The sequence below is a fragment of the Dermochelys coriacea genome, chromosome 1 (assembly GCF_009764565.3).
Source record: "Dermochelys coriacea isolate rDerCor1 chromosome 1, rDerCor1.pri.v4, whole genome shotgun sequence".
NCBI lineage: Eukaryota > Metazoa > Chordata > Testudines > Dermochelyidae > Dermochelys > Dermochelys coriacea.
In genome coordinates, this window is record NC_050068.2 from 197,152,851 (window position 1) to 197,169,852 (window position 17,002).

Below are 17,002 nucleotides of genomic sequence, written 5' to 3' on the forward strand. Positions count from 1 at the left end.
TACATTCCCAAAGGGCCATGATTCTATAGATGCTCACATGGGACCTTCCTTTTCAGATGGGACTTCCTCCCTTTCTCTGCCTATGTGAGTGCTGGGCACAGGAGATGTCAGAATGTATCTCTCAAAACTGACCCTTTAAAAGGGTCTTATCCAGTTTCCTGAGGCAAACTGCTACGTTGTGTAGCTTATGCCTTATTGTACATTTCCAATCTTTAACATTGTACGGAGTGTAAGCTCTGATAGTGCTGTCCAGTGTCAGCAATAGTGTGCATGGAAGTCTAGTGAAAAAGCTGAAAGTGCAAAGATAGCTTTTAAAAACAACCTTTTTTTGCCACCAGGATCCTATTGTTAACTTTGAGCTGCCAATGCATTTGGAGCGGTGGTTTCCTCGTCGGGTGGTGAGGAGCAAACGGGAAGAAATTCGAGACCTGATCTTGCAATTGCATTTGCAACAGCCAAGCGGCAGCAGCAGCTAACGAATCTGTTCAGCCAAACCTGGCACAAACATTGACTGAATAAAATTGCTGGAAAGCTGCTTAGGAGCATTTAGACTCTCCCTTATGAGAAAGAAAAAATGCTACATAGTATTGTTGTTGGTTTGTTGTAAATTTATTCTGAGGCTTTATATTTGAATTGTATGGTTAGAGGATGCAGGGAGGGGTGGGGGTGTGGGTAGGGTATAGATAAAGTGTAAATATGTAATTTAAAGCTAATATTTGTTGGCTAACTGAATTTTCACTTGGAATCTGGAAGCAGCATACAGGTATGTGCCGCAAAGATGTGAAAATATTTTAATTCTAAGGAGTGTGTTTCTCACCATTTGTTACATTCATGTAACTCTGGGAGCTGCGTAAGCATATAGGTGTCATATGTGATGCCTCCTTGTTTAACTTGATAACTGATAATACGATCTCAGACCTCTTGTTGTAACTTTCCCCATTTTGCAATTCTCGTGTATAGTATGAATACTATGTATTTTTTAGTTTGAGAATATAGTACTGAATCTCTTTAGAGATGCCTTTTGTGGTATATTTTGTAATAAACTGAATCAGGAGTAACCTGTACCCACCAGGAGATCAGCCTGTTGAAAGTTGAAATTGCTGTTTAAGTGTTTCCATCATAAAACTTATTTTTGAAGGAGTTGAAAACATTTACTCCAGGGTGAAGCTTGAAGCCTTGCAAGGTGAAAAGTGGACTCTTTTCTATATTTTTAGATCCTTTTTTTCCTTAACCAAATTTTTAGAAAATGGTTTTGATTTTAAAATATAAATACATGCTTGTTGCAAAGACAGTAAATTAAATCCTACTCATCGTACTCTTGTGAGTTGTCCTATTGACTCGGATAGGATGACTTGTATGTGTATAAGACAAGCAAGGTTTGGCCCAGTATGTTGGTTTTAGGGGCTATAATGTGAAATATATGCACGTGCCTTCACTCAAAAAAAGCCCATTATATGCATATATGTAGTATGTCTTAAGAGACTGCATACATATTCAGTGTCCATTCCTGCAAACAATTAGGTCTGTACATAACTTTACTGATGGGAGTTAGTCCTATTGAATCCTATTGAGTAAAGATACTCGGATGTTTAAGTGTTTGAACTGGGCCTTTATTTGATAAGCTAGAACAAGTGAATGTATATATATTTAGCCAGTTTTTCAGAGATGTTAGTCACAAAAAGGTTTAATGACCTTTTAATGTATGTGTGTTTCTCCCATGGTCACTAATGGGAGATAGGTGGCTGTGTTGAAAAGGAGCTTTCTTCTGTTTTCTGTGGTAAGTCAGTGCATGTTTCAGAGCTGCCTTTGAAATAATTGTATTTCAGTTAATCAACAACACTCCCTCCCCCGAGCTTATGTTTTAAAGCAGCATTGCTGCTGACAACCAGAAAAAGTTGGAGCCTTCAAAGCTGAAAGTGAATTGCAGAACTAAAATGAAAATGAAGGGAAGGCCAGAAATGTGTTGAATGCTCCTAGAACTGAGCCAGATCCTCTGCTGGTGTAAACCAGTGCAACTCCATTGACTTAATTTACATCATTGGGAGGATCTGGCCTTCACTGTAGGAGTGCAATCAGCACAGAAATGTATTCTGTCTCAAACCAGGAAGTGCTGGATGATTTTACAGGGCGAGGAAAAATATTTTTAAACCAAGTTTCTTTGCTGAGTGCCATTACCTTCTGCCTATCTACGGCCAGCTTACTGGGGGCAGTCGTCATGCATTTCTGGTCTTAACATCATTTCCTTTTTAGTTTTTCAGTTGATCTTTTCAAGCTTAAACTATAGCAACTTCATTTCATATTTGCATGGGTTAAGAGCATCAGTCTCAACCTCCATGAACATGTGTTGCTTTCCTTACCTTATAATAGCATCATAATTATTATAGACATAAGTTTTTGTATTTATTGTAGACATGGATAAAAGAATAAGTAAATAAATGTATATGGTCACACTAAGCTTTTTCAGTTGATGGGTATTTTTTCTCTTGAGCCTGTTAAGGTTGTATTATAAATTTTTTTTTTACAACAGTAAAATTGGTTTTCATCATAAAATAGTACTGGTGCTCTTTTAGATGGGCTTGTTTGTACATTTTAAACAATAAAAGAAGGGGCAATCTTTTAAAATCACTTTTATGACATTGAGACCTTTCTTACAAATTGATGATGGAAATGTGTTTTGAGAATGCCAGTGTTTGATATTAAAAATCTTTAGAAGTTGTTGGACTTGATTGTTCCCGTTCTTTATAAACAATGAGTTAAATATAAGATGGAGTATTTTATCAACTTGTCACTTACCTACTATATCTGTTGTTAACCCATGTGGGGTTGTTTTTGTTTTTTTGAGTACTGTAACTTATCTAATTAATTTTGAACACAGCTATTCTAGTTGTTGCTATTCAGCCCTTAAAAAGACATTTTAATAGTTCACAACTCCTTGAGTGAAAAGCATTCCATTCTTTTTGAACCAGTTTGTTGACCCCCCAACAAGTCTATTTTCTGCGTGGCTCAACCAACCATATTGCCTCCCCCTTTCAGTCTTCCCTGCATGATGGATGTGCTGTGAGTGAGAGGAGGTGTGGCCGGAAAGCATTGAGCTCTGGAGATCCCTGCTTTCTGCAATGGCACTTTGGGGGCCATTGAAGGCAACATAAATTAGAACCACCCTGAGACTGCTCTGATTTGCATCAGGGGCCAAACTAGTACAAACAACTTTGCCCACATGTTCCCGACCTCTCCAGGTCCTGTGTCAAGCACAGTATAGTGGACTAGGGGATTGAGGGCATAGAGTTTAACACTAGTTCAAAAGCTACAGTTCATAGCAAAGATTTATACTCTGCATGCATAACTTTGGCATCAGGGTGCTTTACTCTATTTAAAAACCTATAGTTTACAAAATAATGGTCTATTTAAACAGAAGGTTGCCAGACTCTGGCATTGCCAGGCCAGCAGTGAAAGCAGGTTTCAGAAGATTGGTCCCTACAGAGGATGCTTTGGTATCAAGTCACAGAAAGGTCAGTTCCAGAAACTCACTGCAAGAGCAACCCAGCAGAAACAAAGATGAAGATATGAAAGGCTGTAGGAAGTAAATCCTTGATTAAAATGTGTAAATAACAAGTCATCAGCAGGCATCAAAGGACTGTGGTAGTCATACATCATGTGAGTTTTAAAAAGTGTTTGTGGGCTGCTGAATTTGTCCATTGGAATGGAAGCCATTTTGTAATTCACCTATCTTATCTGAGACTGAACTTCTGAGTCTTGAACCTGAAATTAATTTATTTTAGTAGACACATGCTACACCCCACAAGTGAAAAAGATGGGGGGAAATCGGACACAGCACTCTTACCTTGATAATGGCAGAGGCGGGGGGATGCTTCATTAGGTAACCAGGGATCCAAATCCTCCTGTTTCCAGATTTAAGCTCAGCAACCTAGAGTCAGAAGAAGAGGCCTCATGGGGATTGAGAAAATGTTCTTAAAGCAACCATACATCCATGCTGGTGCTGAAAATATTGTGAAAGGACAGCTGCAGGTATCCTGGCATCATGATTTCACTCAAATTAGTGAGCAAGGTAAAATGTGTGCTCTAGATCAACAGCTCCAAAGAGGAGGAAGACTAAGACTACTACACTGGAAAGCTTGTGAGCAGATTAAATTTAGAAGTGTTAGATTAATGTAGTTGACTATTTCATTTCCAAGTTGATGCTGCTTACTCAAATAATGCACAATAATACGTTGCTGAGGGATTGTCATATGATTAAGATGTTGCTTAAAATGTAATCGCACTCCTAGCAATCCAATCACAGGAGACAATTTAGAAGCTTGATATTTGAACCATGGAAGAGGGGAAAAGACAGGCGGATTCTACAGACACCTAAGTCTTTCTTAGAACTGTTAATCGGTGACATTTTGCCTTGGACATATCTTTATTTTGCATTGTTTTCTGATAAATTATCTTCCCTGTTATGCTCATAAGAAATTGTGGTTGAAACTTCTATGTTTCTATGGTCTGTTTAATTTGGAAAATATATTTTTGTTTTCTGTATGCACAACAAATACCAATAAAGAAATTATTTTAACACTGTGTTTGCACAATAAAATTATGCATTCAACAGGTTTCTGTTGCCCTCCAGAAAAATTGTAACAAGTAATATACTTGCTTCTTGGCAGTGACACAAAGATAGTTAAAAAGAAAATAAAAAATGTGTTAGAGCTAAGGTCAAGGTGGTACATTTGCGCATATATATATATATATAAATAAAATGCTTCATACAGAGTTCTGATACACATATCAGAAATTTAAAATTTAATGAAAATAAAGATATTTTTTTTAAAATTGGAAATGCCATTTGAATCTTTGCCTCTAATTCCTTTGGGGCTGAAATTTGGCATGTGTGTTTCAGCTATTAGCTGTTGGAGTTCTAAAGTTGCTTGTTTCAAAATACAGAATGCTACTTGAGAGGTTTTAGATATTGGAGGCATGCATTCATTTGACTCAAGCGTCTGCAAGTTTTATTATCACAGAGGAGGTTTTTTTGGCAACTCAGTTGCTTTGCATGTTTTAAGATATTTAAATGTTAAAACAATAAATGGTACATTCTAAGTAATGCATTTTGCTATCATAACCTTTTAGGGGCAGATCCTCAGCTGGTAGCATTGCAATATTGAAGTCAGTATTGCTACATCGACTTATGCCGGATGAAGATCTGACCTTTCAAATATAAAGTTACTTGCATGAGCTAGTCTTATTACAACCACATTTAAATGTTTGAAAGGCCTTTGTCCTTCTCAGAAAAGCTTAAATGGCCATCAGAAATGCTAAGGCAGGCTGTGGCGAAAGATAGTGAAGCTTCATACTATCCCCCAAATTCTGAGTGGGGCTGAGTACCTGATGCTTGTCAACACCACTCTGAATTTGCCCCTCTACCGTTGTATCTATGCAAGAAAACTTTGTACCTGTTTTCCAGCCAGAGTGCAAGCTCTAAGACGTAGACAGGGCTCAGGCATTTTTATCACTGTGTCATAAAAATGTGCTCAGACTAGGTTTTGTTGAGTGGTCATAGTGGCGGTAGTACCTGAGCCGTTGTCTGCATTAGCGTTTGTAGCATTGATAGTCTAGGACCAACTGCACAGTGGAGGGTAATGGGAACAGCATTTTCATGTCTAGTTTGAAAATTTCAAATCAGTGCACTTTTAAAGGAAGACGTGAGGAAAATCTCACTGCTTTGTAATATCATGACTTCTGTTACTTAGCACAAGGAGCAGACAAAAGCAAAAGTGACTTATTTGACCTATAAGAACTTACTACAATATCCTAATGTTGATTGGGTCAAAAATCAATCTGCCCTGATTAAAAATAAGGATTGAAGGGCTAACCAACCTACTTTTTTGTTTTCTGGTGTCATTTAGTGTGTGTTGGCCACATATCCCTAGTAGGAGCCATCTGTTCCCCTCGCCACATGTTGTTCTTGGTTCCTTTCTGCCTGTGTAATATAGTTGTAAAGACAGGGTTTCTCAAATTTGTTCATAATGTGGATGATGATGTAACAATGAGATTGTCTTATGGGCAACTCCCTTCCAATTTGCGATTATGCAGATGATCTTCCATTCAGGATTGTATGACATCCTTGTGATGATCACAGAAATTTCCTTATATGAAAAAATAACATTCGGAACCTATGTAATATCTTTTTAGTGGCTTTCATGCAGTGTAGAAGCTGTAAACAAGGAGAACCAGCACAGTGGGACCAGCCAGCTCTCTTTGGATAATGAGCAAGTGCTCCACAGACCATAGTTTGGGAGCTTCTGTGTTAGGAGCAATTGATATTGTGGTCAGGATACTTGGATTGGTGGTGATGTCTTGCTCATTTTGTAAGTCCTCACAGTGAACCTTGCCACTCCATGACAAATTTCTCCTGGAAATCAATCAGACGGCTTCTGTTGCTGGGTCTCTGTCATTGTATCATGCTATGGCAGCATCCCAATTTGCTTTCCTCTATTTCCTTATTACATTTAAATTTTCTTATTACATTGCTCACTTGTTAACCAAACAGCTGTTTAGACTTGGTGTCTAAACAGATGACTTGTTTATAATATTCATAGGTTGGTTAATGTTTAAAAAGAGATGAGAGAATCTGGGTCTGAGCTGCTGTTCTGCCATGCTAAGGACAGGGGTATTGCAGAGTAAGGTCTGTGCATTGCTATAATCTGATGTAGCAGTACTTTGCTAGCTCTGTCACCTGAAGAAAGATGTTAGTAGAGACTCATTGCTACCTATGTGGGGGGTGAGGATCTAAGTCAATCAGCACATTCTTTTAAAGCTTCACAAATATTTGTAATTAATACAAGTGGAGGAGCAGCTTGTTAATGTTAATGATGTTAATGACAAAGACCTTCCACTGAGGACCTGATCTTAACATAGATTGATGTTGTTTGGCTAGCGTGTGTAAAAGGGAAGGAAACTGAAGAGCCAATGAAAAACATGCTTAATTAAGTGTGAAAGGTACTGTCCTTGTTAACGACATGACAAGATCCGGTAAAGAGCTTAGCTGGCCAGATTAAAACTAAAAAATTGTCTCCTCAATCCATCTGCTTACTCCAAGGAGCTTGCTTTCAGCACCTTTTGTTATTTCTGAAATGAAGTGGAATACTGTACTTCCTTTGCGAAGAAAATAATCTCTGAAACATTTTGGCTGGCTTTTGTTGTGGTTTAATAATAATAATCCTTTTGTCAAAGACAATTATATGTGACGTCAGTAAATTTTCGAGAAGAGAAGGCAACTGACTGTGTGTTAAAAAGGGATTTTTTCCCCCCTTGTATTTGTTTTTTAGCCAAAATAAATATGCTGAACTTTCCTTGGAAAATCCATCTGGGTGTCTTGATTTTTGTGTTGATTGAAGGGGATCTTCAAGTATTTACAGGTAACACAACTCTTATCTTCATTCTCATGTCCTGTTTTCAATGGTTTAATGATAGCACTTTATGAACGTGAAAACAGCTCTTTAGTTTAACTAAAGTATGATAATATGGAGAACTACGTGACCAGGTTCTGCTCTGTAATACCAATGTAAATTGGAAGTAATTTCATTGTCTTCCATGGAGTTACTCTAGATTTACATTGCGGTAACTGAGTAGATGTAGCTATAGGCTGTTTAAATTGTGATATGTGACCTTTTCCAGGTTTTGAGTGGCATGAAATACCAATGAAAGCATTTTTTATTTTTTGCTTTTTCTTAATAACTTACAATGGAAGGTCTTAATATCAGAGATTCTGCAGCTTTGCGTAGATGTTTAAGATATTATTGTAGTTTTAAAAGAATAAGGGTTTACCCCAGTGAACCTAGCCAACATTTTCTTTTCTTTCTGATGGTTATGCACAATCTGGCTGTGGCTTTCCACCCCAGAGGAGGCTGAATTTTGATGGGTATGTACAGCATATGGGGCTTACATCTACATTCATTGAAATAAAAAGCAAAGTTCCTGTTAACTTTAATGGTGCAAAGTCAGGGCTATGGTTTTAACAGCACTTTGGATTGAAAGTACAATATCAATCTATCATCACTATTCCTGTAGTGAATGTTTGATACCTTATTATTCTTCCTCTACCTCACTTTGTCTGGTAACAATATTCCCCTGGACGTGTAGAATTGGATAGTTTTGGGTCATCTGATGAAATGATAGAGAACTTTGCTAACTATGGTTACCACTTGACAGGTCTCTTCCATCCCCACACCCCCTGTGAAGTTGTGGGCTTTTTGTGTTTGGGGGCTAATTAAAGATAAAGGTAAAACAAGTTAAAGCCTTTAGGATAATCTTTTTCTTTCGTTACTGTGCCATGAGATGAACTACATGGGGGAAGGAGATATAATCGCTGATTGTTGACAGGCTTCACAATTCAATCCAGAGAGATGAAGATCAAACAAGATTTGTGTAGAAAGGGAGTGTGCAACAGAGAGCTCATTTCCACCCCTTAGCTTAATTGTTCTCTTTCCTTATTTAGACTCTCAATCAGCAAGCCCTTAAGCACATGTCAGTTTTCTCAGATGGGTAGTTCCGCTGACTTCAATGGGCCAACTGGTATATATGTGTATATATAAGGTTAAACGTGTGCATTGGTGTTTGCAGGATCAAGGTGATAGTGCTGATAGTTCATTATCAAGATACTGCAAAGAAGTTAAAATTATTTAAAATAAAGACAGGGCCAGCCAGCCATCGTCAGGATAGAATACTTGAGGTAGATGACTTGTTGTGCGTCAGAAAACCACTGGGCATAAAAAGTTGCCAGCTCTAGTGGTAGCTTTTTTGAGGATGCCTACCCATTTGAAACTCGATTTAGACCTTTATTGGCAACATGAGAGAGGCCAAGGACTGAATGGGCCATAAAGACAGAACTCCCCACATCTGGTGAGGAGTGAAGTATGTTGGAGCAGCAATGTGGGGGAGGCTTTTGCTGCTATGGCCTATGCTGTTGCATGTGTTGCATATAAATGGAGCACTTGAGTCTCCATGGTGGTCAATACAGCACTTTCCACAATGCCAGCACTAAATTCACATTTAAATACAAATTTGTAAGCAGTTTTTCTCTTGAGACCACTCAGGAGGTAAAACCCTGGGCTTATCTTGATTTAAACTTTTGCCAAGTGAGCATGTGAAACTAATTGCTCGATGAACCAGACAAATGAAAATTCAGCTAGAAGGCATAAATTTCCTTGATAACATGGTAAATTCAGAGGAGCCAGGGAAGTCACAAACACCTTTCCTATGATAAATGCAGCTCCTTCTCTGCTACCGTGCCATCTTGCACCAGTACATCTGAGGGAAGAATTGGGCCCATTTAAAATGACTAATGAAAAACCAAATCCCTGTTAGCCAAATTTTATGGGTTTCAGAGTAGCAGCCGTGTTAGTCTGTATTCGCAAAAAAGAAAAGGAGGACTTGTGGCACCTTAGAGACTAACAAATTTATTTGAGCATAAGCTTTCGTGAGCTACAGGAAGTGAGCTGTAGCTCACGAAAGCTTATGCTCAAATAAATTTGTTAATCTTTAAGGTGCCACAAGTACTCCTTTTCTTTTTTGCAAATTTTATGGCGGTTAGTCAGAACTCCCACTGAAGTCAACTAGAGGTTTGCCCAAGTTAAGGACTGCAGGATATCAACTATAACTACTGCCCAGAAATCCAGGGCAGTGGTGTTGTGGTATATAGAATGGTGTAACTCTGTCAGCTGAATCTTGCATATGGTTTAATTTTACAGCAGAAACTTACTCAGCTGCAGAGGAAATTGAGGGTAAGGATGCTACACCAACAACTCAACCCAATGGCGGGCAATTAGTAAACCCTTCGCTGTCTCCTGAGTCAAGACACCATACTGAATTCATGGGAAAGGAACAACTCAACAGGCATATGTTGTTTCGAAGGAAGAGGTCCATCCTGTTTCCTAGTGGAGTTAAAATTTGTCCAGATGAGACTGGTGAGCAGGCCATTGCCAACCATCTGAAATACTTCAAACTCCGAGGTAAGTGAGTGCAGGGAAGCTGACACACTGCTCTGTAGCAGTGTTAGGTAAGTAAGGATGCAACTATTGCATGCTTAATAGATAATTGATTTTAAAAATTCATTAAAAAATGTTGTATTTGTTATAAACAATACTTATCATACAAAAAGGTCCTAGGTTAAGTATATTACCTAAGAAATTTTGGTTTTGTTCCTTGATAATTCATAATTATTACGTATGAGCTAACAACCCCGGCTAGCCACATTTGTCTTGGAGATATCTCAGTCCCCGCAATCAAAGCTCCTCCATAGTAACCAATACAACTATGCCAGTATGACTTCCTGTGTGGACATTCTTATTCCAGAATAGGAGGGGCTTTTCCAAGTGAATTAATGTTGCTTTGAAAGGGGTTTAAACTTAACTGGAAGAAAACAGACACTTTTTTTTCTGGATAGGGTCCATATGGGAAGTTATAACAGTATAACTGGTATAACTTAGCCATGTAGGTAGGGAAAGTTAGGCTCCTAAGTTATGTAGGCCTGGTCTACACTCTGGGAAATTAGGTTAGTATATCTATATATCACGCAGGGTGTGAAAAATCCATTCCCTTGAGCGACACAGTTAAACCGAGCTAACCCCCAGCAAATTCTTCCAGTAACCTAGCTCCTGCCTCTCAGGAAGTGGAAAACTCAAGCTGACCGGAGAATCCCTCCTGTCTGTGTAAATAGTGTCTTGACTTAAAATGCTACAGTGGTGCAGCTGCAGCATTTCACTGTAGACAAGGCCTTAGACATTTCTGGAAATTCTGTCCTAAGTGACTTGCCTAAGTCGCACACAGTCTGTGGCAGAAGAGGCGTTGGATCCTGGGTCTCCCAAATCCCAGGCTAGTTCACTAACCACTTTTTACTATGCTCAACAGACCCACATCCCCACCCCCTCTCAATTTTTGAAGTAGTCGCCAGATGAAGGACTTCCTGTAGTGTAGCTCTACTGGAATCAGAATCCCTTTTTGAAAAGCTATCTCTTTTCATTCTTAGCTCCCTCTCCTCTTGCATTGCTGCCATCTGATCCATTGATTTTCTTTGTTTCTGCACAGCACTCTCTCTCCAGTTGCTTTGTATACAACTGGGAAATTTACTAGTTCGTTATCAATTCACAGAGACCACTTCAGAGGTCATAGTCACAGAATACTTCATGTTTTCTTTTATAGCTAAGCTCATCTGAGCCCAACACTAGGCTCACAAGTCAACTAAAAACAGGACCCTGATTTTTAAAGAGACCTGGATCCTGATCTAAAGCCCATCAAAGTCAATGAGAGTATCTCCTCTGACTTCAAATGATGCACTAGAGACATGCTCTTGCTTCCTTCAAGTCAATGTTAAGGCCTGTTGACTAGTGAAATCAACAGGAGCTTTTCTACTGGAAAGTATGTTGAAAGAGTAAATTCAGAGAACACAATGAAATCATTTATGCTCTGTAGAGCCAGAGCCTTATTTTAATATTAAATTGTAACCTAGTGTGAAAGAGGAATTTTAAAGATCATGTAGCAGTGTGCCAAACTTCATGAACTTTCCATTTACATCCCTCTAGAAGCATTTTACTGGTTTTCTGAAAAATATTCATATCTGTAAAAACAACGAGGAGTTTGGTGACATCTTAGACTAACAGACTAACAGCGGTCCATCTAAGATTACAGGCATCATTGTACTGTACTGTACTTCTCCATAGTAAGAGACCAAGGAGCTGACAGTCTAAAAGGGAAGGATGCACAGCATGGGAGAGGCAAGCTCAGTTCAGGGAGGAAGTGACTTGTTCAAGGTCATCAAAGCAGGTCAGTGGCAGAGCCAGAAATACATGCCAGGTCTTCTGTGTCTCAGTCCAGTGCTGTAGTCACTCTAATCTCACACCTAAATCTCAAAACAATCCACTACTTGCAATAGGGTTAGCATTTTTTTTTACTTTCATTAGCAGCACCATCTGACCAATCTAGGGTTCTTACTGCCTCTACACTCCTTAGTGCTTTATACCCCTCTGTGCTCTTTGTAGTGATAGTCATAAAGAGCCTTTTTTTAAAAAGAGTATTTCCAGATGGAAGCAAGTCTAGCTAGAGATTTCTATCATGTTTATCACTGTGATATCTGAACATATAACAGAAGAGTTAGGTTCATGGTATAGTAGATACCTATGAATACTTGGAGAGTTGATATGGATACACAGTTTGGGTTTGATCCTGCCAACTGCTGAGCTTCTAGACATGGATAAAGGGGTGTTTGTGAAATCAAAATGCAACAGGTGCTGACATGGGAGTTAAAGGCACTTGACATATCACAGGATCAGGCCTTATATGAGTATATGGGTGGGATTATTAATTTGTGCTCTTTTAAGATTAATTTCTTTGCTGCTGGAAGGTTCATGTGATCTGGCAATAGTTTGCAATCAAATTATTGTTTAAAGGAACAGAAGATCAGTGTCCACTGGGCAGCACTAGGACGCACATTGACAAGACTGACTTGGTGGAAGCCTAAGAGTGTAAAGTTCAAATCATGAATGTACTGTGAAACATAATGAAAATAATGTTAGTGCTTATAGTTCAGGGGATTGGTAATGAGATATAGCCCGGGTTAGTGTTAACTGAAAATTGTTGCCATCTATTGGATATTGCATGGTCTCTCTCCACTTCCTCACAAAACTCACCACAACCAGCACAAATGGGCAGCCTTGTTGGCCAGTCTAAGTAGAGAGGCCAAGCATTGGATCAGCCAAATTGAACTGGTGGTGTAAATGGGTGATGTAAATGAAATTATGATTAAGGCAGCACGGGGAAGCTTTCACTGCTATGCCCTGTGCTGTACCTGCACAGTGGGTAAATATAAGATTCTGGTTGCCAGCACTATCAGCCTGGCACCATTCACCAGTACCAAATTCTTTCTCTCTCTTTGGGATGTCTGAGCTTAAGCACTGTGATGGTGGCTGCCTTTCCTATGCAGACTCCAAAGTTCCTTGTGCATTCTTCTCCCATGGAGGGTCATACACAATCTGGTTCTGTATGCTCATATACATTTCAGAGTTTATTCCTTAGGACAAAAGCACTTCTCTTAATGTGAACTTTCAGATGGCCAGAGTGGTATACAGTCTTCCTATCAGGTCTGTGTTGGCCAGCCTGTGCTTAAGATAAATTATCTAAAAGTACTGATCACAAAAGAAGGAATTAGTCAATATATTGGGCATAACAGTTGTTAATGAAGGAGTTGAAGGTGATTTTCAATGCTGTACTTGAGAAAGAAGTGTGTTCCTTAGGGGAATGAATCCTAGGGATTTTATTCATATTTATGGCCAGTGGCTTTAGTTATTACAGAGGTAGGACTGAACCATCAACATTTAGATGTGGATCAAGATTATGACCCTCTTCTTTCCAGTTTGGGTGGGTTCAGATCCAAAGTTATTTGGGATTGGTGCTATAAATTTGGATCATGGTTTGGATTTTGAAAAACCTTCCCCCCTCAAAGTTCGGGATGATCAAGTTTTGATTCAGGACTATCTCTCTTATTAAAACTAAAGGATTTTAATGATGAAATGATTTCAGTAATAATTATTAGTATTGAACTACAAAAATAAAACTAAGAGTCTGTTTGATTGAAATACCCTAACAGAAAGGCTGAAGTTTCAACTTGTTACTCAAACCTTAACTAAAGGTGAACAGAAGTAGCTTTAAAAACAAAACAAAACTAATGAATCTTTCTGAGTGGCCAAAGATGATAAAAGGCATTTTAATTAAACAAAGGGGCTAATTTAGTACAACAGTGCATCATTCACTCTCTGCTTAGCCCTTTTCTGCATTGTTTCCAGCCAAGCAAATTTTCATGCCTGATTTAAGAGAACATATTCTGGGGTTTGTGATGGAAGCACTGGTTCAGCCTCTCCTTCATCTGAGATCTTAGGTGTTAGCATGTGCAGCTAAAAAGCTCCTTTTTCTCCAAGAAAGAAAGATTTTTCTTTCTGCACTGAAATGCTGTATGGAGGTGGGGTGTGTGTCTTTAAAGACTTAGTGCTGCTATTATTGTGAATGCTATGTTTAATTGTTGCTGTGTTCTGTTTAAAGGTTGCTGTGTTCAACCCCATATATATTTCAACAGCAGAGGAAGGGATCTGTGTGTGTATGCATATATACATATTATAATCTGTTTGGCAAGTGTTAATGAGACCTTTGGATGAGACGTACCTTAGAAGTGTCAGTCATTCTTTTTATTACTATGAGTCTCACACAGGGGCTGCTCTACCAATTTTGCTGCCCCAAGCAGTTGCCACCAAAAGCCGCCATGGCGGGAAGAGCGGCAGAGCTGCCGCCGAATTGCCGCTGCGGGACACGGACTGCCTCCCCATTTTAAATGCCGCCCCAAGCACCTGCTTGGAAAGCTGGTGTCTGGAGCTGGCCCTGGTCTCACATCATCACAGACTGAGCCATGCAGTTCTGCAGAAGCACAAGAGAAGATATTGGCATCCTGCTGCTTCAGAATAGACTATCCTGCCTGATTCAGAACTCCTAGCCAACTGTACACGATTCAACTCTTAAGAGGCAGTAATGGGATTAAATGGGGATAAAACTCCAGCACTGCCCACTTACACAAATGACCAGCAAGCTACCCCTCCCCCATCGAGGTGTCCAATACTGTCATATGTTGTCCCTCCTGTTAACCTCACAAATCCCTACATATCAAGTGAGATGTAATAGGCTAAGTGACTCTTTCTCTTCAGAAAGATAAATGCTAAAAGCAGAGCTAAAGACACAGTTCCTTGGGAATTAGGGCGTCCCATACAGATGGGCGAGGGGCATGTTACGGGAAAAATGTCAACACAGGATTTCAGACAGAGGGTTACATGGCAGTCTTAAATAGTTATTTTCAAAAGAACAGTGCAGCCTGCAGGGAAGGGAATTTTAAACAGACTTTTTTCCCCCTCCAAAAGATTTGGCTGTGTCCGTGCCCTCTCAAACTGGATGTAAAACTTCTCAGGAGAAATATTTTCCATCAGAGAAATTAAGGGGAAGAAGATTAGGAAGTAGCTTGATCTTTGTTAGTTGTAAATTTATTTTTTCTTGCAAATACTGATAGGCAGCAATGCAGCCTGACGTATTGATATGCGATATGTCTCAGTGAATAGGACAGTGGCTGAAAGCCAGGGTTTCTGGCTCTACCATTGATGCACTGTGTCACCTCTGTGCCTCAGTTTCCCCTGTGAAATGGAGATAGTAACATTTAACTGCCTTTGTTAGAGGCTTTGAGTTCTACAGGTGAAACGTATTGTAAAAATGCTAAGTATTTACGTATGCACAATGGTGTAAGCATCAGGTTTGAAACATCTGGACTCCTTCACCCCAGGTTAGAATCCTGGCAGTTTCAGCTTCCTCGTTCCACACTAGATCTGTTGAGTTTTACATGGTTTTCTGATGCAACCTTTAAAACCAAGGCCCTGTCGGCTCTGTGTGGACATTAAGAGCCCCTGGAACTTTTATTCATTGGCATGTGAGTTTGCACCAGTGTCCTGAGCAAAAATTCCTGCTTTTGCCCTCAGTACAGTGAACTGGTTGTTCCCCTTCTAGCTGGGTTGTAGTTCTGTGGTGCATTAAATGATTTTTGAAATGCTATATAAATGTAAGACCTCCATTTTTAGAGAGAGGATAGGACAGGCTATCTGATTGCCATTCCTGGCTCTGCCACTGATTTGCTGTGTAATTTACTAGAGTCACACATCTGCTCAGTGCCTCAGTTTCTCCATCTGTAAAATAGGGAGAGTAATACTTCCATAGCAGAAGTGCTGTATAAGGCTTTAGTTATTAAGGTTTGTAAAGTGCTTTGAGTTCTTTGGATGATATAGAAGTGCAAAGTATTATTATTTTAATATTTTCTCTCTTTCAAGAGTTCTGAATTACCATCACCAGGTATGGATGGAAGCCATTTCCAGTAGAAGCTTCCCTTTCCACCCACATACAATTTCTAGCCTCTTTTTTTAACTGCCTTGAAAGACTGGTCTTGATTTAGTGATGCTTTTAATCAGTATCATCTGCTAGGGATTAAGGGGGGTGGATCAGAAATCCTGTCTCCACCAGGAGCTGATCCTGCAAACACCACCAGGCATGGAGCTAACTACTCTGACTTGTCCCACACAAGTCCATTGAATGTTTTTCCAGGGCAAGGACTAATGAAGACTGCAGGATCTAGCCAGATGGGTGAGCTCTTTCCATTTGTGTTGAGGGCTAGCATTTGTACTCAAATGCTTTCTGGCAGTGTCACTAAATCTGAAGCGGTGTCAGCATTTCTGTTGATACCCTGGTGTCAAGGTTCCTGCCCCACTCTGAACTCTAGGCTATAGATGTGGGGACCTGCATGAAAAACCCCCTAAGCTTATTTTTACCAGCTTAGGTTAAAACTTCCCCAAGGTACAAACTATTTTACCTTTTATCCCTGGACCTTATTGCTGCCACCACCAAGCGTCTAACAAATATAACAGGGAAAGAGCCCACTTGGAAACGTCTTTCCCCCCAAAATCCCCCCAAACCTTACACCCCCTTTCCTGGGGAAGGCTTGATAAAAATCCTCACCAATTTGCATAGGTGAACACAGACCCAAACCCTTGGATCTTAAGAACAATGAAAAAGCAATCAGGTTCTTAAAAACAGAATTTTAATTGAAGACAAAATAAAAGAATCACCTCTGTAAAATCAGGATGATGAATACCTTACAGGGTAATCAGATTCAAAACATAGAGAATTCCTCTAGGCAAAACCTTAAGTTACAAAAAGACACAAAAACAGGAATATACATTCCATTCAGCACAACTTATTTTATCAGCCATTTAAACAAAACAGAATCTAACGCATATCTAACTAGATTGCTTACTGACTTTTTACAGGAGTTCTGACCTGCATTCCTGCTCTGGTCCCGCTAAAAGCAACACGCAGACAGAGAGAACCTTTGTTTCTTCCCCCCCCTCCAACTTTGAAAGTATCTTGTCTCCTCATT

The 17,002-nt window shown here is 39.5% G+C and overlaps 2 protein-coding genes across 8 annotated transcripts in view; both read left to right on the top strand.

The window, feature by feature from the left end:
• SENP7 (SUMO specific peptidase 7) overlaps positions 1-2,454 on the top strand; it is an 80,841-nt gene extending 78,387 nt beyond the window's left edge. For all 7 annotated transcript variants that reach the window (XM_038374323.2, XM_038373987.2, XM_043511157.1 and 4 more), the window contains one exon: positions 339-2,454. In XM_038374323.2, coding sequence (XP_038230251.1) covers positions 339-476 — 138 coding nt within the window. In that variant the 3' untranslated portion in view covers positions 477-2,454. The remainder of the gene's footprint in view (positions 1-338) is intronic.
• Positions 2,455-2,561: 107 nt separating this feature from the next.
• Positions 2,562-17,002, top strand: part of IMPG2 (interphotoreceptor matrix proteoglycan 2) — a 99,549-nt gene continuing 85,108 nt past the window's right edge. Inside the window, exons 1-2 of the mRNA XM_038387518.2 lie at positions 2,562-7,415; positions 9,747-10,007. Coding sequence (XP_038243446.1) covers positions 7,337-7,415; positions 9,747-10,007 — 340 coding nt within the window. The 5' untranslated portion in view covers positions 2,562-7,336. The remainder of the gene's footprint in view (positions 7,416-9,746; positions 10,008-17,002) is intronic.